The sequence below is a fragment of the Siphateles boraxobius genome, unplaced genomic scaffold (genome assembly GCF_051911475.1).
Source record: "Siphateles boraxobius isolate OS27281-9 unplaced genomic scaffold, OSU_SipBor_1 30, whole genome shotgun sequence".
NCBI lineage: Eukaryota > Metazoa > Chordata > Actinopteri > Cypriniformes > Leuciscidae > Siphateles > Siphateles boraxobius.
This window is the reverse complement of record NW_027508920.1, coordinates 1,780,001-1,806,627: the sequence shown is the minus strand read 5'-3', so window position 1 is coordinate 1,806,627 and position 26,627 is coordinate 1,780,001. Positions and strand designations below refer to the sequence as shown.

General features: G+C 39.8%; 1 protein-coding gene across 2 annotated transcripts in view; it reads right to left on the bottom strand.

Moving 5' to 3' along the window:
- dhx36 (DEAH (Asp-Glu-Ala-His) box polypeptide 36) overlaps positions 1–26,627 on the bottom strand; it is a 146,415-nt gene that overhangs the window by 24,954 nt on the left and 94,834 nt on the right. For both annotated transcript variants that reach the window (XM_077248126.1, XM_077248127.1), the window contains exons 20-22: positions 15,125–15,208; positions 14,866–14,965; positions 13,029–13,119 (exon numbers count right to left, since the gene is read on the bottom strand). In XM_077248126.1, the coding sequence (XP_077104241.1) occupies positions 13,029–13,119; positions 14,866–14,965; positions 15,125–15,208 (275 nt within the window). The remainder of the gene's footprint in view (positions 1–13,028; positions 13,120–14,865; positions 14,966–15,124; positions 15,209–26,627) is intronic.

The window sequence follows — 26,627 nt, the reverse complement described above, 5'->3', positions numbered from 1 at the left end:
CCGCCAAAAAGTTACAGCCAGTTTCATTCATTCTTTCGGTGTTTGTCATGTCCATTCCGCGGTGCATTTAAGGTTTAAACTGTTTCTGATAGATACTCAAATTTGTCTCTGTCTTGCTAGCAATATAACCTCGCTCTCCCCCCAAATGCAAATGCAAGTTTTTAAATGATTAAAAACTTGATATATCGATATAGTGCAGTGATTGCTATGGATTTTTAATTTTCTGTAAGTAATTCTGAAAGATAAATAACGTTAATCATGCTATTTCCTTGATTAAAAGCATAGTATAGCAACTCTGATAAAGTTAAGCTTGCAAGAGAGAAATATAGGTCTTCATGTAAAGAAGCTCTGTGATGTGATGTTGAATATTCACATTGCTAATGTTTTTTTTCTGTTGTCTGTTCACTAGCTGAGGATTGCAAAAAGAAATGGAAGAGCTTGAGGGACATGTTCAGGAAGGAAAGAAAGAAGGAAAAAGATAGGCGAAGGAGTGGCTCGGGTGCAAGCAGTGGCCGGCCATGGCGGTACAGTGCAGTCATGGGCTTCCTCAATCCTTTTATGGAGGACCGGCCAACGTCCAGTAATATGGGGAGGGGAAGCCCTAGATGACAGTGGACAATGGCCAGAGGACAGTGATAATGGCATGGCCGGGCACAGTCAGGCACCAGAGCAGACACCAGAGATTCAGGCACAAGAGCAGGCACAAGAGCAGGCACCAGAGCTTCAGGCATCAGACAACACACCAGTGCAGAGAGCAAGCCAGCCCGCCCCAAGAAGGAAGAGACCCCACACCTCTGACTTTGAGGAGAGACTGATCATAGCATTGGAGGCTGTGAGCAACAGACCAGTACCTGTCCCCAGCCTTTCTCCTCCTCCTCCTCCTCCTCCTGAGGATAGTGATAGCTATTTTTTTAAAAGCCTGCAGGAAGACTTTAGAACCCTGTCTTTAAGAACAAGGCAGGATCTCAAGTTTGAGATGCACCGCCTGGTGTATGAGGCAAAGTCTCGTGAGGTTGATCCTTGGGCTGAGAGGAACGTGGGGCAGCTGACAACACTGTGAGGGGTGTTAGTAAGCTTGTTACCCTCGCAGTGCTGTCAGCTGCCCCTTGTTCTCTCTCTCCCACACACACACACACACACACACACACACACACACACACACACACACACACACACACACACACACACACACACACACACACACACACACACACACACACACACACACACACACACACACACACACACACACACACACACACACACACACACGGGCAGTATTTCAATTAAATGTATTTTAAATACGTATTTAATTACTTTAGTGTATTTTGTAATTTGTATTTTGCAGGTGTGGAAAAATTTAAATGTATTTTGTAACAAAATATTTTGAGGGAGTGTATTTGGAGTATTTCAAATACTTAAATACTTAAGAAAAATCACCATAGTAAATGATTTTGCCATATTTTCGGTCTGATGTTGGCAATGGCAATGTCCAGGTTAGATGCACGAAAATCACGTGGCACCCTGTAGACCGGGCTCCCTCCAAGAAGTGAATGAGTTTTGAACTCTTCAAAACGGCATTAAAGGGTTAGTTCACCCAAAAATGAAAATTATGTCATTAATGATTCACCCTCATGTCGTTCCAAGCCCGTAAGACCTCCGTTCATCTTCGGAACACAGTTTAAGATATTTTAGATTGACAACAGAACCGGAAGAGAATACAATGCTGAATAAAGTCATCGTTTTTGTTATTTTTGGAACAAAATGTATTTTCGATGCTTCAAAAAATTCTAACTAACCCCCTGAGCGTGGACTACTTTGATGATGTCTTTATTGCCTTTCTGGACAAGGACAGTATACCGTACATAGATTTTCAATGGAGGGACCGAAAACTCTCGGACTGAATCTAAAATATCTTAAACTGTGTTCCGAAGATGAACGGAGGTCTTACCGGCTTGGAACGACATGAGGGTGAGTCATTAATGACATAATTTTCATTTTTGGGTGAACTAACCCTTTAAGGTAAAGTGTTTTGTGAAAAATATAAAGTCTACACACACACATATTGCACACTGAACAGCATTATAGAGAAAATAATTGTGCCTTATGAGACCAATGCACTGTGTTGTCATTCATAAAAGGACATCATAGGCCCTGCCTATTATGAAACAGCGTGTCTGTCGTAACTCCACTGAAATCCCCATGCTAAGCAAGTAAAGCGTTCACAATATAACGTTCACCATCTGCAGTTTTTACACGTTTTTAAACGTATTACATGAGAAATATTGATATTGATTTTGTATGAAATAATCTCAGTAATTGCGCACGCAGCGCGATTCTACTATGGAAAAGGCACACGGGGTCAGGGCAGTTAGAGTCTCGTTTGTTAAACAAACCCACACATATTATGATTAATATGATTAATCATATATATTATGATTAAAATGGAATTTTGATTTTGTGACGAAAATTCTCGGTCTGTTATTTTTACACAAACATCGCTGCAAAAGATGCTTTCCAACAGGTTTTATCATAGTTTTTGTCCAACTCCTTTGACTTGTATTGGATGTTCTGTGAGGTACGGTATTACTCCACTGATGGAAAAGGGAATGGGGTTGTATGTATTATTTCTGTAGTTATCCAGTCGCGGTATAGTAGGCTACGCCATCCAAACATTGGCAAAGGTGCATTATCGCCACCAACTGGGCTGGAGTGTCTATTATTCAAGCTCTCAACGGAAGAATGTCCGGTTTTGAGGCGTTTGGAAAAATAGGTCCACAGTTTTACAACGAATGGTAAAACACCTGTTGGAAAGCATCTTTTGCAACGATTTTTGTGTGAGCATATCAGTGAACACCCCAGGCCACTCGGTGAGTTTCACGTCTTTGTAAACTAAAGTTTAATGCATTTTTATGAATGATTGTTCCAGTGCCCCTATGAAATCACTGTGGAGGTGGGGGTGGGGGGGTGCTAACACAGAAACCGAAAATTCTCGGGACAGCAGCATTTGTCCAAATTTCAATCTTAACCATCCTATTTAATCAGAAACGATCCTAAAACAGGGCTTTAAGTGTAAAATACCGAACTTGTCCTTTAAGGCACGAGTAGAGTAACGGTGATAATATGGCTATGTAGCTTACATCAAACACGCTTTGCTATTAAGGGCAGCCTACCACACCATTGATGTGAACTTAGCTATACATGACATTTACGTCAGAGCGAGCTATTTCAGGCCCTGTAGAGGTTAAGTGAAATGCCCATACTTTTTTATTTTGCTTCTTCTGCATTTTTAATTTACACATGTCTCATATTTGTGTTATTGCTACTATTAGTGTTATTGACCTTTCAGTAAAAAAAAAAAAGACTTAAGATTATTGTGGGAGTATTTTTGTATTTTCAAAATACTAATTACTTGTATTTTATTTAAATACATTTTTCACATCAGTATTTTGTATTTTATTTTGTTACATTTTATGAGCCAGTATTTGTATTTTGTAACAAAATAGTTTTTGATGTATTTGTGCCCACCTCTGCACACACACACACACACACACACACACACACACACACACACACACACACACACACACACACACACACACACACACACACACACTCACACAGGAAGTGCAGTGAGGAACGGGGTAAGGAACCAAAGTGCAGTGAGGAACCATTTTTGTAAATGTTTTGTAAAAGTGTAAATGTTTTGTCACTATGCAAGCATTTTCATCAGCTTATTAATAAAAAAATGTTATGTTGTATGAATTCTTTTTTATTTTATAAATATTGTAATAAACTTTAAATACATTTTAATAATTTTAAATAAATGTACAAAAATATTTTCAACATTCATGGTTGTGTTTTTCATATTATTTTTATATCCATGTTATATAGTTTAAAAGTGTATAAGTTAGGGATGCTATATGCACGCGCACACATGAATGTATAGGCCACACACGAGAAAAGCAGAGTGGTCTGACGTTTAAATATAACTTAAAAATGTAAATATACATTTCATATTTGTTTTATATAATATAAATGTGCTTTTTTTATTCCATCTATGTTGATTATATGAAAAAGGAACCGTTTGAGATGGGTAAGATATCATAAGATGCCCAATATATCAGGAGACATTTGGAATGGGTCAGAGATGATTTTGACCACTTAATTAAGTTTTGTTTTGTAGAAAGCCATTCTTTAAAGTGAATATCATTTTGTAAAAATTTTATCTTAATTTCAAATCAATGTTTCATCAATAAATTGGCTGGATTTAATAAATAAGAAGCGAAATATAGCAGACAATATAATAGGACACGGGGGCGCCCGCGTGTGAACCGCGTGTGAAATGAACCGAAACTCAACCGAAATGTCTACTTTTTAAAAAAACATTTCAAATCGATAAGACATGGTGTACTCTCTTCTTATGTAGGCTAATCAGTATTAAGTGTGCATTTCTTTCTATAGGCGCGTTCACTACATGCGAAGATGGCGTCAACATCGCCAACTGTATCTTTGCCAGAAAACAGATCGGAGCATCCCTAATATAAGTGCTTAGCTATGGAAACTATGCTTTTAATGTAATTGGTGGCTCTTAAAAGAGCCGTTTGTAGTACTAGGCTTATACTCCAGGTTGCCGGCTGACTGCTCCCTCGGTGGAGAAATAGGAGGTATATGTCTCACGGACACGGATGGCCTCCCGTACGGAGTTGTTGCTGCCCACTCGGGTTACTGCCTGTAGGCCAGCAACATCCCTGTCTGCAGCTGATGGTGATCCTGCACGTCTTGCAGTTGCCCTGGTTGGCGTCTTGGAGGTCCTCCTCAGGAAATTGTGCAGGACACAGGTAGCCTTCACACAGGTTTCCACATTTGCAGGGCTGACCCCAATGACTCCTCTGTACATACGCCATTGAGACGTGAGAATACTAAAGGTATTCTCAACAATCAGTCTTGCATGTGACAGCATGAAGTTGAACACTCTGCTCCTGCCAGAGTGGTTGGAGCCAGGAAAAGATCTCATGAGGTTGGGGCGCAGTGGGAAGGCCTCATCAGCAACAAAAACATGTGGCTGCGGTCCTAGATGCTCAGCTCCCGGCAGCAGAGCATCCTGTGGCAGACCAAGAGTCCCGTCCAGTAGGCCCCGGCCGAAGGTGGAGTTGGCCAGGACACCGCCGTCACTCGTCCTCCCGTAGCTGCCTACATCCACTACCCGAAAGCAATATTGGGCATCTACCACTGCCAGAAGCACAACAGAATAAGTCCCCTTATAATTAAAATACATGGAGCCTGAATTGTTAGGAGACTTGATAACCACGTGTTTCCCATCAATGGAACCAAGGCAGTTGGGGAAAGCCCATCGTTGGTAAAACCCCTTTGCTATGCTCAGCCAATCCTCCGTGGTGGGCACTGGCATGTACTCCTCCACCATGGAGTCCCAAATGGCCCTGCAGACCTGGGGGACAATGTTGGCCACAGTGCTCACTCCCATATGATAGCTAGCAGCAATAGTGCGATAGGAGTCCCCTGTGGACAAGAACCGCAAGCAAATAGCTAGACGCTCAGCAGGAGATATTGCACTGCGGTAATTGTTGCTATTCATCATAATGAGCCGCCCCACTTTTGACAGCACGCAGTCAAACTGCTCCGTGTCCAGCCTGAAGTTCCGCTGGAACCTCTCGTCATCGAGCCGGAGCTGCTGCACCAGCCGGTGATACTCTCCGAATTGATAACGGTCCTGGAGGGTGTCATGAACCCAAAATCTCCGAGTCCGACGTCTTCTCCGCAAATACAATAAAGCAGCACCAAACACAACAACTTCGCGATTATCCATGATCCGGTGATACACAGAATGAACGCAACTTTTATTTGAAATATTTATGAACGCTCGTTTTAAGCGGGAATGCAATTCGTTTGCTCACGATAACACCGATTTGACCAACTGCACTAATGCAAATAATAATGCAAATAATAATAATAGCTAATTATTATTTTTCCCCCGATCAAATGTGACCAAAACGGTTATAAAAATGCTGTCATTATAAAAGGTTTCTTCAATGTTTTGCTTGTTTTTTCTGTTTATTACATTTAATGTTGTGACACTTCTCTTGTCCCTGCTACGTCAGAGCGGCCAGAGCGGCAACAAGCTTCCCCGTACTTTTTGACAAGCGTCCTTGGCAGGGCGGCCAGAGCTTCTTTGTCGCTCAAGTCGGCGGCGGTGTGAACCTAAAGTCACCCTCCCATGAAGGATTTTTTATTGAAGAGCCCGGCGACGAGAAAGAGGACGAGCAGCAAAATTTTCAGGCAGGAATCAGCCCATAATACGAGCCTCCCTCTGGCTGCGATGACTGACAGGTTCTCTGAGAGGCGGTGCACCGATAGCCACACCCTAATCGGCTCGGGCCGCACCCTTTCGACATGCCTCGTGACCAAAAGAGAAGAGGGGTCGTTTTGAGGGGGGAGGGAAGGGTAATGTATTTGATTAAAGATGGGAAGGGTACATGAATTTAAAAAAATAATGAAGTGCACAGATAAATCATTTATAATAAACACTACAATATTACATATAAAAAGATTTGTCAAATTTGATTTAATGCTGACTTTAAAACGAGAAAGAAAACGTAACAAATCAAGGGTTCGTTATGGACAGAGGTTATATTCTCCTGAAGACATTACATGTGGATCTTTTCATACCGTTTCTGTCATCTGAGATTGCTTTTCATCTTTTCTGCCCTTTATTTTTCACAACAGAACAAAGGTCTGTGAAGGTGTCTTAAATTGGGATAATGCCATCAGTAGCTGCATTTCCATTCCTATGACGGTGTTTCCATTAACTGATGTAATGTGACTAAAATGTAATTTTTTCTCTCGCGATAACTCATTCCAAAAATCATGGCAATGAATGTTGGTAGGTTAACGTATATCTCAGCCACCGCACTAGCCATTATTTTTAATCGAAAAAGACGTAGGCGTGTTATCCAAGCATTAATGGCAAGGAAAGCCACTTATACTTGGGAACAAAACATATGAGGTGTTTCTCCCACTATCTGAACAACTGTGGCATTTCTTTGTTGTTTAGAATCCAGTATTCCCGCAATACTTTTGTCTTTTACGAGTGTAATGAAGAACTCTGTCCCGTCTTATCCTAACATACTGCTCCATCTACGTCAGGTGACCTGTATATGGTAGTAAAATAATGACAAATGTTTTTTAAACAAAAAAGCTTGTTGAATTGCACCACTTGAAAAAATATGCATTGCATTAACCCTGTTTGCATTAACCCTGTTTTCATTTTAATGCATTGTATTTTTAGGGCTTGCATTTTTATGGGCTGACATTCAACATGGTTGTATATTTAAGCTTTGAATATTTCAATACAATTCACATTTTCATTATTAAAAATTCAATAATCCATATTCACCTTTCAGATTTCCCTTCCAAAATGTTCATTCTGTTTAAAAATACAACCTATAATATTCGACAGGTAATTTTCAGTCCATTTTATTTTGCTTTACAAATTCGCTTCCATAAATTCAGTGGTTCAAATTCGACAAAAAATTCAACATTTGACATCCGGGACAGGCAGGAATATCAGTAGATTGCGATTGATAATCTCCATAGCTGTTAGTCGACCTCACCAGCACAGGGTACAAGCAGCTGTTGACGAAGAAAACTATAGAGCAACGGGTGAGAATGATTTCCATTACACGAGAGTAGATGTTAAAATTCATGCTGATTTGTACTCGGCTTTCGCCAAGATAAGCACCAACTAAGACATAGCTTTACAGTAACCTATGCTTCTCCATCCATTTACGCTTCTTTCCATATGGTGATGTAAATCTCCTTCTGTCTAGTGTTAACACGCGTCAGCACACACAACGGCTGCAACCACAGTGCGGTCCCCCCATGACAACCGTCTGGATTGATCTGAGTAGGGGACATCTCTAGGGTCTTCAAGTGGGCACCTTCCGTCCTGAGTGTTTCGTCGACTAGCCCACGACACCTCAGGAGGGCTCGACGGTGACTCTGGCATCCCAGAGTCACCCCCCCTCCGTCCCCCACTCAACTCAGCCCAGCTTACTGACCTCTACATCCCTCCTGCTGCTGAGACCTAACCACAATCTCACAATCTCTCCGCAACCCAACCATACGCGCCAACCCGTTTGACAAAGGCTGTCGAGCCCCACTGGTGCGTTAATATGCAGTTTCAGTGGCAACGGTTCCGTATGGCATACCACCTACCGCAAAACACAATATCTGCCCAACCACCCTTCATTCACGCAATATACACAGGAACGTAATGACTGTAAATACTATACAACCTATACAAATAAACCAACAGACTCTTCAAGTTTTCAAGAATTCTACGAAACCGTAGCATGGCGGCCTGTACACAGCCAGCTAGAATCTTTCCGTCTCAACCACCGCCAGTTGCTGCTCCTTTCTGCTGCTTCAGATAAGTTCTTTACTGTGTGACGCAACTCTTGGCCACTGAATCCGAGGTCTCTGAGGAGCCGGGTTGTAGAGTGTGCCACAAAACCTCGACAACCCACTTCCACTGGATAAACCTGGACTCTCCATCCTCGCTGTTCTGCTTCAGTGGCCAGATGAGCATACCGCAGTTTCTTCCTCTCATATGCCTCATCTACCGCATCCTCCCATGGCACTGTTAACTCTATCAGTTGAACAATGCGTGCTGATCCAGAACACAAAACAATATCTGGTCGTAGGTTAGTGGTGGCAATCTCAGGTGGAAAAATAAGCCGTTGAAACTAGATCAGCCAGCATCTTCCAGTCCCTAGCAGCTTACAGTTGTCCTGGGCGAGATATGGTGTTAGCACCTTTTCTTGGTGGTTGATCGCCTGGGCGGAGGAATATTGTCTTCTGCGTGTAATGTTTTGCTAGAACAGGCCGCAACGTATTGGTCATACTATGCTTGCCTTCCAATGCTAAAGCCAAACATCGCACTACTTGGTCATGGCGCCAAGTAAACCGACCTTGTTTAAGAGCCACCTTACATCCTGTCAAAATGTGCCTTAATGTGGCAGGTGATGAACACAAAGGAAAAGAGGGATCCTCTCCTACCCAGAGGTTTATGTTCTGCGGTGATGGGAGAACATCATATGTTGACCTAATAAGGAAACTGATCCTACTCTCTTCCATTGACCAAAGGTCTTTCCAGCCCATTTTGCGTTGTTCCACACTCTACCTGCTTGGCCTGGGAAATGGCCTTTATACATATCATCCTCTCCTCCTGCTTTCGCACCTCGTTGACTACCAGCTTCCTCCTTTGAGCTGGGCCTGCCTTGTGCCATTTAGGAGGAGCTAAACTGAGCCCAAAACCCCCTCTTCCATGCTGTACCTGTCCCACGATATCCCCAATTTGAAGGTCAGCCTTTGCCTCTACTACAGATTTCTTTGCTGACCACTTTCTACCAGTTTTTACCACAGGGGCTGCCTCCCTTACACATTTGTCGCGTGACTCTGCTAAAGTCATTTCCAGTCTGACCTTGGCACACTTAAACTCCTCGGTTAAAGCAGAGACTGGCAGCTGCAATACTCCTTTACTATAAAGTCCCACTCTGCTGAGGCAGCGTGGAACTCCCAACCATTTCCTGATGTATGAACTTATTAACGCTTCCAGCTTATCCACTGTTGTCAAAGAAACCTTGTACACAGTCAGTGGCCACATCAACCTTGGCAGTAGACCAAACTGAAAGCACCAGAGTTTTAGTTTGCCTGGTAGAGCACAGCTTTTTATGCTCTTCAACCCTTCCACTGCTTGTCGTCTAACTTCTCCCACTCGAACTGTGTCCTTTAGATCCCCATCGTACCATCTCCCAAGACTCTTCACTGGCTTCTCAGAAACTGTTGGTATTGCCTCACCATTAATGAAGAATATTTTATCTACTACCTTTCCTTTAACTATCGAGATGCTCCTTGATTTAGAGGGCTTAAATTGCATTCGTGCCCATTCGATATTATCTGTTAACTTCCCCAATAACCGATTAGTGCAGGCTACAGTTGTAGTCATGGTTGTCATGTCATCCATGTATGCTCTGATTGGTGGTAGTCGCATCCCAGAAGCCAAGCGCTCTCCTCCTACTACCCATCTTGATGCCCTAATGATTACTTCCATTGCCATGGTAAAGCCAGTGGAGAAATGGTTTATCCTGCCATTATTCCAACCTCTAAGCATTGCCATGTGGTGCTGAATATTGGAGTTGAGAAACTAAATTGCAAATCTCCAAAATAGGCTTTCAATAAATTTGTTATTGACATTGGTACTCTAAAAAAATCAAATGCTGCCCAAAGAAGCTCATGTGGCACTGAACCATATGCATTAGCCAAATCCAGGAATGTCACATGGAGCTCTTTCCTCTCCTTTTTAGCTGATTGAATTCGTTGCCAGATAACATTTATGTGTTCTAAGCATCCTGAGAACCCTGGAAAGCGGTTTTTGAACTGAAGTGTCAATGAAGCCATTCTTTAATAGGTAGGTTGGCAATCTCTGTGCAATAATGCTGAAGAAAATCTTACCTTCGACATTTAATAGTGAAATAGGACGAAACTGACTGATGCTTGTAGCATCTTTTTCTTTAGGTATAAAGACTCCACCTGCTCTGCGCCATTCTCTAGGTACAACCTGCTTTTCCCAAGCCACTTTTATCAATTTCCACAGAATTCGTAGAACTCCTGAAGCACTCATGTACACTCTGTATGGAACTCCTACAGGTCTTTATAGAAATTAGCCCTTGCACGCTCCTTTTTGTAGCGTTTCCGTAGGCGCTCAGCTCTGCGTAATGTTGTAGGCTTATCTTTTATGGCCCTTTGTAAGAGATTGAGTCCCTCCTTCTGACTTTGTTCTGCTTTTTTCCATTGCTTCCTCAGCTGTCTCCTTTCTCTAACTAACCCTTCAATTTTCTGCTGCCGTCTAGATACAGCAGGAGTAGTTTGTACTTTTTCCTTCCTTTTTTCCACACCAAACCTCTCACTTCCATATGCGTAAATTATGTCCCCAAATTTATCCAGCTTCTTTTCAACTGTACCAGTTAATCTTTCCAATGCAAAGTATAGATCTGTGTTTACCGTGTCCCATGCAGTTTTCTCACAAGCTCTTGGCCATCTAACTCCAGGCCTATGCCCGTTGAGGTTCTTTTATCTCTTATGCTGGTTAGTCTGACCGGGTTCACAAGTATCAATGTGTTCATCACTATCTGTGCAAACCCTCATCTCTATGACAGGGCTACTGATATCCTGCGAACTGTGGTTTGCTTCCTGTCGCTGGATTTCATTCGACTGACTTGACTGACTTCGTAAGAAGTACTGATCAATGCGAGGCCCTTGTCCCTTCTCCCTCAAGCATTTAATTTTACCTTGATGAATCTTCAACCCCCTGACCGTTGTCGCCTTGCTCCAGCCACAGACACAAGCTTGGAGTTCAATGACTTTGCTAACTGCAAAATCTGAACTAGTCTTTTGTGAAGTGCTCTCCATACTCATATCAGTTTCCTTTCCAACGTCGTAAACCATGTTGTCCAACATTGAGTCATCTTCCGCCCCTGCTCTTGCAGACTCGAGGGGTATTTTTCTCTTTAATTTCTCAGAAGCCTTGGGCGGGTGTCTCCAGCATCCTGTAAACACAGAGCTGGATACTGCCGACAAGGGTAGCTAGCCCCCATTGGGGTCTCTTTCCTCCTGTCAGCTGTCTCTCCAGGCTGTCACAAGGTCTTTCCTTGTTGCCAGCAGCACTATTCACTACAGTCACTGGACGTATCCAGATCTTCATGCTTTCCATTACACGAGAGTAGATGTTAAAACTTAATGCTGATTTGTACTCGGCTTTCGCCAAGATAAGCACCAACTAAGACATAGCTTTACAGTAACCTATGCTTCTCCATCCATTTACGCTTCTTTCCATATGGTGATGTAAATCTCCATCTGTCTAGTGTTAACACGCGTCAGCACACACAACGGCTGCAACCACAGTGCGGTCCCCCCATGACAACTGTCTGGATTGAGCTGAGTAGGGGACATCTCTAGGGTCTTCAAGTGGGCACCTTCCGTCCTTGGTGTTTCGTCGACTAGCCCACGACACCTCAAGAGGGCTCGACAGATTTTCAAGAATTCTACGAAACCGTAGCATGGCGGCCTGTACACAGCCAGCTAGAATCTTTCCGTCTCAACCACAGCCAGTTGCTGCTCCGTTCTGCTGCTTCAGATAAGTTCTTTACTGTGCGACGCAACTCTTAGCCACTGAATCCGACGTCTCTGAGGAGCCGGGTTGTAGAGTGTGCCACAAAACCTCAACAAACCACTTCCACTGGATAAACCTGGACTCTCCATCCTTGCTGTTCTGCTTCAGTGGCCAGATGAGCATACCGCAGTTTCTTCCTATCATAAGCCTCATCTACCGCATCCTCCCATGGCACTGTTAACTCTTTCAGTTGAACAAGTCGTGCTGATCAAGACCACAAAACAATATGAGAGTCAGTCATTCATAAACATTATAGGTTGTATTTTTTTCCAATATTTTGGAAGGGAAATCTGAAAGGTGAATATGGATTATTGAATTTTTAATACTGAAAATTTGTGTGAAATGTTTTGAATTTAAATATTCACAGCTTAAATATACAACCATGTTGAATTTCAAGATTCAAGGTTTTTTTTCCAAGTAGTGCAATTCAACAAGCTTTTTTGTTTCAAAAACATTTGTCATTATTTTACTTCCACACCTGTAAATGCGCAAAAACTGTTTCCATTGCAGTTTTGCAAAATATTCCTTTTTCGAATTGCCTGAAAAACCACCTCATGCGAGTGTAAAAGTAAAAAAACGATATATCGGAGTTTTTGCAAAATTTCTTGTTTCCATTGGGCGTATTCTCAATTCACGCAATTTGAAGGGTAATGGAAACGCAGCTAGTGACAGTCTGTAAGTATTCAATTGAGGCCTATCAATGAACTGAGGAATGGAGGCCACATAATCCAATATAATCATACAAAAACAAGCAATAGGAAAAATCCATGCTACTTACATCGGTCTCTTCTTACTATGGCTGGGGCGAATCTTGGCCACTTTTGGGTACAGTCCTGCTACTATCACTGCCTTAATCAGCTTCTCATTCTCTGAGTAACATAAAAAAGCAAGAATATTGGTTATGTGAAATAGAAAAATGTGAATAGGAAAATAGACAGAGTGGAGAGAAAAACAGAACTAGAATTTTTTTTTTTTTAGCAAAATTGTATAATAGTATAAAAATACTTATTTCTATTTTGTAAAAAAAGTATTTTTTTTATAAGTCAAATTTTTACCCTCACTTTAGCCCTCTGATATAAACACTCAATTTAAAGTGGCATATCTCCTTTCAGACTTCAATGTAAAAACTGCTATAATTTGGTAACCCTATTGCAATACGGTTTAAACTATTACATCTGCCGAGATTAACTTGTGAAAAACGTTGATTAAAGTATTAAATTTAGATCTATTCCCTTAGGTTGCATCGCTGAACATTATAGCTGATCACAATCAGGTATGTTAAGCGCACGATTCCAATCATCTCGCCATTGAATCTCGTATTTACACTCTCACAATTGCTCAATCACAACTAACACAATGCAGACACAATGTAAATAAGAGATTCATTGTGCAGTGTAGACAGCAGCTCTGATTATAAGGGGAGTTTTGGTGAGAGTACAGAACTCTCACTGTCTCTGAACAGCTCCAGCAATCTTAATGGGAGCGTTCTTTGCCCTCTTTCTGTATATAACCTTACCACAATTTAAATAACACACAATTTCCATGAGAGTGACAATGTAAATTTGACTATTTAGTCAATGGCTTGATTTACTACACATAAAAATTAATAAATGATTTTACAACAAACAACGTCTGACTGTACATCGATCCAGTCTGACTTCTTACCTATAATGCTACCTGAATCATAAATCATACACAGAGGAGAACTGGCCCCCTGACTGAACCTGGGTTCTCCCAAGGTTTTTTTCTCCATTCTGTCACCTGATGGGAGTTTTGGTTCCTTGCCACTGTCGCCTTTTTCTCCTTTCTTCGCCATTGGCTTTTGGCTTGCTTAGTTGGGGACATTTTATATTTAACAATATTATTACAACATTATTTTCCTGTTATCTCTGTAAAGCGGCTTTGAAACAATCTGTATTGTAAAAAGCGCTATATAAATAAAGGTGACTTGACTTGTATGGTAGTGCTTGCATATCAAAAATCATGTGTCCATATTCACTAACGCACCAGTGGGCAGGTCAAAGAGGAAATGATGAAGTCATAATCATCATTGATCTGTGTATGTGCAGATCTGTGTCTTTTGCCACTGTATTCATCTCTATCGAGTTTTGTGTTAAAAAAAACTTAATACATGTTTTTATAGTACAATGATTTCTTATGTCAAAATATCAGGGAAAATTTGATTTTACAGATTAAATTAGATTAGACATTTACAGCATTAATTACTCTAAATCGATGTTAATTTTTCTGAATAAACTCTCATAAATATTAACATTTCAAGCCAAATGAATTTACATTAGTTATATAAACATTAACAATGAACAATACTGTAATTATAAATTAACATGAACCTAGATTAAAAAGTGTTCTAAAAATGGTTGTACACTTATAAAAATGGTGGTACACTTGGCTCATACAAATGCATTAAATAATGTTATTAAATGGAATTTTTTTGTGCAGTGTTACCTAAATATTTTTCTGGGATCAATAGTGTATTTTGGTTAGAAAAATAGTAGCTCATCACTCCTCAAAAATCAGCACTCTCAGACAGCTCAAATCTTTAAAGGTACAAGTCTAAATGGCAGTCAAAGAGATGGACAGTCTAGGCAAAGTACCTGAGTTGATGTTAGAGCTGCGATCTTTAGGGTCCTTACTATTCACAAAGCCAGCTGCCAAAAGATGCTCCGCAAACTGACCCTTCATATTCTGAAGCATCTGGTGGGAAGGAGCAAAATGGTTTATTTTATTTTATTTTTATTTGACCTTTATTTAACCAGGAAAAAAAATCAGGTTTCCATTTATCAAGTGCACATCAAAAAGTCAATTTCATCTATTATGTTTAACTAATGTTTGATTGGTAGAGTGCACACTGACCTGTAGCGTGTTGGCAGACAGGAAGTTTTCCCAGCAGTATTCCCTCTCAAACCTGCCACCCTGTCTCTTAGCATCCTCCCAGCCCTAAAATAACACCATACAAAAACACCATTAATGCTAATTTGCTAAACATAATTCAGTAAAATTGTTATCCAAGTTGGCACAAATGATGTCCGACTGCATCAGTCAGGCATCACTAAAAATAACATTAAAGAGGTCTATGAGCCTGCAAGTACGATGTCAGACACTGGCACCCTCCCCGCTTACCATGGCGACAAGATACATAGCAGGCTGTCATCACTCAATAGTCTTAGAGTTGGCATTTGACTAACTGTGGCCCAGGTCAGGAAGCAGGCAGACTGTCTAAACCGACCATCTGCTAGCTGTCTCACGTCACAGAAGTCAAATAAATCCCTTAATGTTGTGTAATAATAATAACAATAACAATAACAACAACAACAATTCAATAAACTATATAGCGCTTTTCTCGCCACTCAAAGCACTTTATATGGAAGGGGGAATCTCCACAACCACCACCGATGTGCAGCATCCACCTGGATGATGCAACGGCAGCCATATTGCACCAGAACGCCCACCACATACCAGCTTATTGGTGGAGAGGAGACAAAGTGATGAAGCCAATTAGTATATATATATATATACAGGTCCTTCTCAAAAAATTTGCATATTGTGATAAAGTTCATTATTTTCCATAATTTAATGATAAAAATTTAACTTTCATATATTTTAGATTCATTGCACACCAACTGAAATATTTCAGGTCTTTTATTGTTTTAATATTGATGATTTTGGCATACAGCTCATGAAAACCCAAAATTCATATCTCAAAAAATTAGCATATCATGAAAAGGGTCTCTAAACGAGCTATTAACCTAATCATCTGAATCAACTAATTAACTCTAAACACCTGCAAAAGATTCCTGAGGCTTTTAATAACTCCCAACTCCCTGTTTCATTACTCAAAACCGCAATCATGGGTAAGACTGCCGACCTGACTGCTGTCCAGAAGGCCATCATTGACACCCTCAAGCAAGAGGGTAAGACACAGAAAGAAATTTCTGAACAAATAGGCTGTTCCCAGAGTGCTGTATCAAGGCACCTCAGTGGGAAGTCTGTGGGAAGGAAAAAGTGTGGCAAAAAACGCTGCACAACGAGAAGAGGTGACCGGACCCTGAGGAAGATTGTGGAGAAGGACCGATTCCAGACCTTGGGGGACCTGCGGAAGCAGTGGACTGAGTCTGGAGTAGAAACATCCAGAGCCACCGTGCACAGGCGTGTGCAGGAAATGGGCTACAGGTGCAGCATTCCCCAGGTCAAGCCACTTTTGAACTAGAAACAGCTGCAGAAGCGCCTGACCTGGGCTACAGAGAAGCAGCACTGGACTGTTGCTCAGTGGTCCAAAGTACTTTTTTCGGAGGAAAGCAAATTTTGCATGTCATTCGGAAATCAAGGAGCCAGAGTCTGGAGGAAGACTGGGGAGAAGGAAATGCCAAAATGCCTGAAGTCCAGTGTCAAGTACCCACAGTCAGTGATGGTCTGGGGTGCCATGTCAGCTGCTGGTGTTGGTCCACTTTGTTTTATCAAGGGCAGGGTCAATGCAGCTAGCTATCAGGAGATTTTGGAGCACTTAATGCTTCCATCTGCTGAAAAGCTTTATGGAGATGAAGATTTCATTTTTCAGCACGACCTGGCACCTGCTCACAGTGCCAAAACCACGGGTAAATGGTTTACTGACCATGGTATTACTGTGCTCAATTGGCCTGCCAACTCTCCTGAGCTGAACACTATAGAGAATCTGTGGGATATTGTGAAGAGAAAGTTGAGAGACGCAAGACCCAACACTCTGGATGAGCTTAAGGCCGCTATCGAAGCATCCTGGTCCTCCATAACACCTCAGCAGTGCCACAGGCTGATTGCCTCCATGCCACGCCGCAATGAAGCAGTCATTTCTGCAAAAGGATTCCCGACCAAGTATTGAGTCCATAACTGAACATAATTATTTGAAGGTTGACCTTTTTTGTATTAAAAACACTTCTTGTATTGGTCGGATGAAATATGCAAATTTTTTGAGATTTCTCTTTGAGAGTTTTCATGAGCTGTATGCCAAAATCATCGGTATTAAAACAATAAAATACCTGAAATATTTCAGTTGGTGTGCAATGAATCTAAAATATATGAAAGTTTAATTTTTATCATTAAATTATGGAAAATAATGAACTTTATCACAATATGCTAATTTTTTTTAGAAGGACCTGTATATATATATATATATATATATATAGTATCTTTAAAGGGGTCATATAATGCCATTTTTATACAAGTTAATATGATTCTTTAGGGTCTAAATGAAAAGTTTGTAATATACTTCAATTAAAAATTCTCATTAGTATTGTAAGAAAACACTAATTTTACCTGGTCAAAAACAGCTCTGTTTTCAGCACGCCATTTAAGTGAATGTGTCTTTAAATGATAATGAGCTTTGCTCTGTTCTGTGGGGCGTTTTGACCAACACACGTGGAGTGTTGCCTTGACAACAGTTGAGGGTATATTTTGGAGAAAGAATGGCAGCGGGAGTCTCTGAGGACACATCTGTGCAACCGTATCAATTTGAACCTGGAGTCGGACCAGGAACAAGATGACGTTCGACAAGTAAGACTCAAACAGGACATTTCTGAATGTAATGTCACTTTGATCTATCTTGGTATGTACTGGCAGGGTAGTGAGATACGAACGCTATGTGTTTACTGATGTATACGTTAGTTCATTGACAGATTGATGTTACAGCTAATGGTCATGAAAAACTTCTTGTAGGCTTGTCAGTGATGTGTAACGTTTTCTATGCAGTGTTTGGTACAACTGTCAGAAATGATTCGCGCAAACATGAAAGCATTGACGTTGATCGTGGGGAATATTCCCTTCGAAAACAAAACTCAGCCACTGCGTCTTCAGGAACACCAAAATGACTGCTGTGTTCGTTATTACACACAAGAACAGACCACCACAATCGCTTAGACGCCATTCTGCTCCAGTGTATCAACAATGGCGGACTATGATGACACCTCGCACAGGGCGGGTCTGTGTTGAAACGCTGCTGTCAATTATCAATTGTGGGAGGGCGTCCGATCTAGTGACCTCACAAGATCGAATGGCTCAATTTGAGGCAGGGGAAAACATATAAGGAGATTAAAACAAAAACACTGGATGGATTTTTATCATTATATGATGGTTGTGTACAGGCACTGCCAACACACATTTCAGCACAATCAACTGGTAAAAGTGCATGCACCATTATACGACCCCTTTAAGTAAAAGTCTGTTTGTAAATCTTGTATTGTATAGTGACTAGAGGTCGACCGATTCATTGGTTTTGCCGATATATCGGTACCGATAGTTGATCGGTGGAGCTATCGTTATCTGCAAAAATCCATACCGATAGTTTTTCCGGGTTGCGTCCGTTGCTGGAACGGCTAAGAAGGGTACGCTGTCAATGCACAGTACGAGAGCGCTGAGAAGAGTGCGCTGTCACTACACAGTACGAGAAGCGCTGAGAAGAGACAAGCTGGCATTATACAGAGTGACAGCAGCCACTAGAGGCCAAATAAAAACTATCACTGGCACCGTGTGTTGTTTATTGTTACAAATGACGCTGCGCGCTGCATGGAGATCACAAGCTGCACGGAGAGCTCTGACACTTCAGATGCGCATTTAAAGCACCGACAGCGAAACGGTATGAATACAGAACACTACAGTCCATGTTGCAATATCATTATGAAGTAATTAATTTGTTGACTAGATGCTGCATTAGCAGAGAAAGAACACATGTATATTTGCAGGCGAGGCTGTGAGGACTCTAACATTAGTACCTCAAGCGGTTAAAACAATGTGAAAAAAACACACGCAAACCTGACACAAATGTTTAATGTCGCAATTGTTACCATCTATTTGCATTAGTTTATATCCAGCTGGTCACTTTTATGCATTCATTAGCCGGCGAAGTTGCATTTTTAAAGCTAGTGACGTGATTGCTTTCTCAACATCGATATGTTCATGCAGCCGACAGAAACAAACAAATCAGAAACGCATTTGATTATATTATTTTTTTATCACTGCAATACATATTGTTATTGTGATTAGATAATCAAGTGTTCTAATATAGAAGCAACTAAAGTGAGAGACTATACATGTAATATAGGCCTACATTTATACAATTGTAATGCTCTGGCCTTTGCAGATATTTAAAGATAGCCATCTTTAAGCATACCATTTCATATAAATCCAAAGAGTCTGGTAACACTTTACAATACGATTCCATTTTTAGTATTAACTAAGGTTAATAAATGTTGAAGTATAGTTCATTGCTAGTTTTTTAATTTCAACATTTACGAATACATCTTAAATTGAGTTTTAATTTTTATTTAATCTGTTAACCCTCTCTGGTCTGAGGTGTTTTCTGGGTCCTGGAGGTGTTCTGCCATGCTCTGACATTTGTGCTTATTTCTGTTACTTGCGACATTTTCATGGCTAAAGTCTGATTACACTGTATTCAGCACAAACTCTGCTACAATAATATGTCAGCAACATGTATGTAAAAGTTTTTAGTTTTGAGATAATGACATTTATGCCTGGTTTGTGAAAAAAAAAAATTGTCACTGAAATAAGGTCACGAAACCCATAATGATTATTTCTTCACAAGACTTTTGAAAATTCTATCACGTAACCTAGAATATTTGCTCCAAAACTATGTGAAAATCATCCTGACTACTCATTCAGATAAGACAATATATTGATTTAAAATTTGTAAAATTTGTAAAAATTTGTTTTGTGTGGAAAAACTTTATGCGAGTAGGCGTAAATACATCATGAATATTAATGTTTCACAACTGAGAAAGACAAAGACCCTCCCGTAATGGCCCTATCAGGTACTATCAGGCCCTATCATTATGAGGAGCCTTGCACAAAGAATGAGGAGATACACAAGAGAAAAATAATGACTTTTAGATTGTTTGGATTTATTTACAACACAACATAATCCAAAGATACACAGCAAAGGACAAAAAAGGACATTAGTAAACACACTGATCTACAGACAGATACTTGAACAGTCACACACCTTTGTGCCATTCCTGAAACATACCTGTCATTTCCAAGGTGCTTGATTTTTCATTTTACCATGTACATGTACAGAGACTCATGTGGATGTTGAAGTCAGGAGGTTAGGAGGTTAGGAGAAGTCAATAAGGAGGTTCAACCAACTCTGAGTTAAAACTTGAACTCTGAGTTAACTTACCCTGAGATGGGAAACTTAGTTTTCGGTTACAGAACAGCTGAAATGAGTAAGTTCAATCAACTCTTAGTTGACTGACTCTGAGTTAAGCGCGTGCACCACAACTATAAAAAGCCATTATCAATGGAGCGCAGATATTACGAGTCACAATGACAACAGCGCCAGACAAAAAGAGGTCTGCATATATATATATATATATATATATATATATATATATATATATATATATATATATATATATATATATATATATATATATATCGGCTGCAGCGGTGAAGGAAGGAGAGTTTTAGCTTTAGAGAAAATAGTTGCTTGAGTCAATACATACGTTTTTAATTTTAATTAAAACATTTAAAATACAGTGTTGGGTGTAATTAATTAACTTACCAAGTAATCTAAATATTGTAATTCAATTAAAGGGATTACTCTTAATTATTCTGTAATTTAAAGTAAAATCTGATGTAATTGCATTAAATACTGGATAGACCATAGAACAATTCTGTATAAAACAATACTGGATTTAACATAGCCTATATTTTTAAAAGGTATATTTTTAATGTAACCTTCTCCCTCAACACACTTTGGTCAATTTAAGAATAATTCATGCAATTGTATATTGTTAAATTGAAAGCATTAAAAGTGCAGTTTCTTGTCTCTCCTTGTATTGTTCAAGTGGTTGAGGTTGATATGGGATTTAGTAATTAGTAATAAGTAGACCAATACTTTCTAGAGATAGCAATTATTACATTAATCTAATTACACTGGTGAAGATGTCATTTTGTAGTTAGTAATTAATAACTATTTTAGAGTAACTTACCCAACGGTTATAATATCAGAGGTGAAACTGGAAGACTGTTATTCAACCTAATTTTAATTTTCATGTAGGTGCAATCCTGCAGGCATTAATAGAATGTGGCAGCAGCTGAAAATTACATATAAAAACATAATTCAATCAGGTAAGGCTTGAGCATATGGGTGTATACCTGACTTAAACATTTGACATATTAAATAACTAAATAGCATCCAGTGTCTAGCAGTGCAGCAGCATGTTTGACATAGGTCTAATTAACACAATTAAATGTTCATTCTCATTTGACTTCTACTCAGCCAACAGAAAGAAGGAAGAGGCTTGCAAAGATGGAGATGCAGAGGAGATGGAGATGAAGATGCAGAGGAGATGGAGATGGCCCTGAGCCTGAATGCTGGAAGGCCAATGGCGGAGGGAATGCCTGGTGGGGCTTCATCAGAGCCAGTCACTCCCGAAGATTCAAGGGCCTTCACAAAATGTAAGAGGTCTACATGCGTGTTATTTTTTATATAGGCTATTTTTGATATCACCATATATTTTACTTTGGGTTGGGTTTTTTGTTGCTCCCAACAGATTCTGATGGTAATAAAGGTCCTTCTCAAAAAATTAGCATACTGTGATAAAGTTCATTATTTTCCATGATGTAATGATAAAAATTAAACTTTCATATATTTTAGATGCATTGCACACCAACTGAAATATTTCAGGTCTTTTATTGTTTTAATAATGATGATTTTGGCATACAGCTCATGAAAACCCAAAATTCCTATCTAAAAAAAATTAGCATATCATGAAAAGGTTCTCTAAACGAGCTATTAACCTAATCATCTGAATCAACTAACTAACTCTAAACACCTGCAAAAGGTTCCTGAGGCTTTTAAAAACTCCCAGCCTGTTTCTTTATTCAAAACCGCAATCATGGGTAAGACTGCCGACCTGACTGCTGTCCAGAAGGCCATCATTGACACCCTCAACAACAAATTGTGACACCTTCTGAACAAATAGGCTGTTCCCAGAGTGCTGTATCAAGGCACCTCAGTGGGAAGTCTGTGGGAAGGAAAAAGTGTGGCAAAAAACGCTGCACAACGAGAAGAGGTGACCGGACCCTGAGGAAGATTGTGGAGAAGGACCGATTCCAGACCTTGGGGGACCTGCGGAAGCAGTGGACTGAGTCTGGAGTAGAAACATCCAGAGCCACCGTGCACAGGCGTGTGCAGGAAATGGGCTACAGGTGCCGCATTCCCCAGGTCAAGCCACTTTTGAACCAGAAACAGCGGCAGAAGCGCCTGACCTGGGCTACAGAGAAGCAGCACTGGACTGTTGCTCAGTGGTCCAAAGTACTTTTTTCGGATGAAAGCAAATTTTGCATATCATTCGGAAATCAAGGTGCCAGAGTCTGGAGGAAGACTGGGGAGAAGTAAATGCCAAAATGCCTGAAGTCCAGTGTCAAGTACCCACAGTCAGTGATGGTCTGGGGTGCCATGTCAGCTGCTGGTGTTGGTCCACTGTGTTTTATCAAGGGCAGGGTCAATGCAGCTAGCTATCAGGAGATTTTGGAGCACTTCATGCTTCCATCTGCTGAAAAGCTTTATGGAGATGAAGATTTAATTTTTCAGCACGACCTGGCACCTGCTCACAGTGCCAAAACCACTGGTAAATGGTTTACTGACCATGGTATTACTGTGCTCAATTGGCCTGCCAACTCTCCTGACCTGAACCCCATAGAGAATCTGTGGGATATAGTGAAGAGAAAGTTGAGAGACGCAAGACCCAACACTCTGGATGAGCTTAAGGCCGCTATCGAAGCATCCTGGGCCTCCATAACACCTCAGCAGTGCCACAGGCTGATTGCCTCCATGCCACGCCGCATTGAAGCAGTCATTTCTGCAAAAGGATTCCCGACCAAGTATTGAGTGCATAACTGAACATAATTATTTGAAGGTTGACTTTTTTTTTAATTAAAAACACTTATTTTATTGGTCGGATGAAATATGCTAATGTTTTTAGATGGGTTTTATGAGCTGTATGCCAAAATCATCAGTATTAAAACAATAAAAGACCGGAAATATTTCAGTTGGTGTGCAATGAATCTAAAATATATGAAAGTTTAATTTTTATCATTACATTATGGAAAATAATGAACTTTATCACAATATGCTAATTTTTTTAGAAGGACCTGTATCTGTCTTTTGGAGCCTCCTGTCCCAACATAACCCCAGGCAGTTTGAAGTAGCCTACTCAATACACCAGAAATTATGACAAATAGTATTATAAAATGTACTCAACCAAATGCTCATCTTCACAGGACGATGGGGATGAAGAAACAGTTTCTGCTGCCACAGAGAGGGCTACAGAGGTAATGTTAATATAATGTGTCTACACATCAAACAATCTACACATTCACATTTTTATGTAAATTAGCTTATAGAATCTAAGTAAATGCCACAGTTTAATTCTGTAGAATTTGTTTAGAACTACTCGATGTAACTCTAATCTACTGTATTTTCAGTTGCCAGTTAAGGAGTTATATAGACTTCATCTTATTAAAAAAATATAAAAAAACAGCAGTAAAAACAGCAATGAATAAATGTACCGAAAGAATGAATGAGGTGTTTCAACACTGCTTCCTCTTTAAAAAAGGGGAGGAGACCGAAAGAAACTCTGGGTTTACCAAAGAAAACCTGCTCCCGACCGGGTTAGGTTCACAGAGTTAGTTACCATGGTAACTGACTCTGAGTATAAGTTACCTCTCTTTCAGAAACGGGTTTGACTTTACTCTGCTTTCTCAGGTTTGACATTTCTCCCATTCTGAAATTGAAAACCCAGAGTTTCCCTCATTTCAGGGTTAACATACTCAGAGTTTTCACTTAACCTCCTTTCTGAAACAGGCCCCTGGTCCCTGTAAAAAAAAAAAAAATTAAATAAATTAAAGAAAATAAACAAATAAACACCTGTGAACATGCTGATATCAAGAGAAACTATAGTGCTGCACGATTTTGGGAATACATATTAGATTTGTCTGGTTAAAATTATGAAATTTACAAAATACACACACACACATAATATATATATATATATATATATATATATATATATATATATATATATATATATATATATATATATACAACCCCAAATCAGAAAAAGTTGGGACATTTTGTAAAATGCCATAAAATCAAGAATCTGTGATTTGTTCATTCTATTTAACCTTTTATTAGCTGACAAAAGTACAAAGAAACGTTTTCCAATGTTTTCACTGACCAACATAATTGTATTTTGTAAATATGAACAAATTTTGATTTTGATGGCTGCAACACACCCCGAAAAAGTTGGGACAGAGACCAAATCAAAGTGAAAAGATTATCCAAATTAGATTATCCAACTATTTTGAAACAGTCCACAATGAGCGGCTGAATTGGTAATAGTTGAGGGTATCATGTTTGGGTGTAAAAGTTTTTTTTGTGCAAAAGTTGGGCCATGGCTCATCACTTTGTGCCAGATATCTTGAGCGAATTGTCAAACAATTAAAAAATCACATTTCTCAATGCAAGATTGCAAAGCATTTATGCCTTTCATCATCTTCCATACATAATATTGTCACAAGATTCAGGGAATCCAGAGAAATCTCTGTGTCTGTGTTGGGTAAGGCAGTAGACCTCTGTTGAATGTGTGTGACCTTTGAGCCCTCAGATGGCATTGCAAAAGATACCATTATGCTACTCTGTTAAATACAGCCACATGTGCTCACGAGTAATTTGGAAAACCGTTTTCACTGACCACAGTCTGACTCTGGATTAAGAAATGCCACTTGAATCTCTGGTTCAAAGGTGCAAACCTTTGGTGCAAAAGCAAGGTGCAAAAGCAAACATCTGTGCTGGTATTGAGGTGCATCATTGCAAACGGTATGGGTAACTTGCATTATTGTGAAGGTACCATTGACATGGAGGCACGTATTTGGATTGTACAGAGACATAAACTGCCATCAAGATGACATCTTTCCGGGGAAGCAAGACAATGCCAAGCCTCATTCTGCACGTGCTGCAAGATGACCACAGACTATTGAGCGGCTGTCTTGTATCAGACAAGATTGGGCAAATATTCCACTAGCAAAACTCCAACAATTAGTATCCTCAACTCCCAAATGATTAAAAAGTGTAATTAAAAGGAAAGGTGAAGCGACACAGTGGTAAACATGTCTCTGTCCCAACTTTTTTGGGGTGTGTTGCAGCCATCAAAATTTGTTCATATTTAAAAAATACAATTATATTGGTCAGTGAAAACATTGGAAAACTTTTCTTTGTATTTTTGTCAGTTAAAAAAAGGTTAAAAAGAATGAATAAATAACAAATTCTTGATATTATTGCATTTTACAAAATGTCCCAACTTTTTCTGATTTGGGGTTGTATATGAACACTAAGTTTGTACCTTGTAAGTATATATATTGTAGGGCTGAATAAAATAATAACAATAGCCTAGATAGCAGGCAGCCTATAAATCGTTAAAAAAGAACACTTCAGTAACACCACACTAGACAAAAATATATGGATTATCATATGTTACTTCAAAAGTTTCTATTCGTTATGAAATGAGATTGGAGTAAAAACATGAAACCTAATGTTTGGCGTGTTTTGCTTTTCAAAAGCACAGCGCGTGCAGGGAACGTTTACTGAAGCAACCGAGCAGCTCCAAACTATGAAACATTATTGTTACATTATGCATATCTACATTTGAGCAGATATCCACAAACACAGTATTTAACCGTAAACACGGGTCTAAACATTATAATATTCACCATATTAGAATAAACAAATACTAGCCTACTTTTATATTTATGTGTTTAATTATCGAACATAAAAACATTCTTGTGTTGTACATGTATATTCATTTAGCATTAGGCTTATCATTAGGCATGTTTTTACTGCAATCTCATTTCATAACATTTTAGCCTGGCACCAGTTTAACTAGTAGCTACAATGTAAAGTTTATGCAACAATAACACGCTTACTATTATGTGTCTTACCTTAAAAATCGTTCTCATAATCAGATCATGTTCTTCTAATTCTTCTGAGGTAAATCCAAGGTAAACAGCACAGCACAAACACAGTCTTCCAAACTCGATGGAAAGCAGAGGAATACTGTAGTCGCTGATTCTTTGTTTTTTAGGTAATGGGCGTTTACAGCTCTGCGTTCCTTCACCTGGATCATTTGCATGGGAACAGCTCTTGCGCGTGTGGGTGTGGTCACATTAGAACTAATGAGCTCGGGCTGGAGAATCTGTACATGTCGTTGCTTTCATACGGATTACTTAAACAGAGAATATGTGTTTTTGATATGATTTACATCATTTAAAAATGGAGACTTCAAGCTTTGTAAAGACATAACTCTCACGT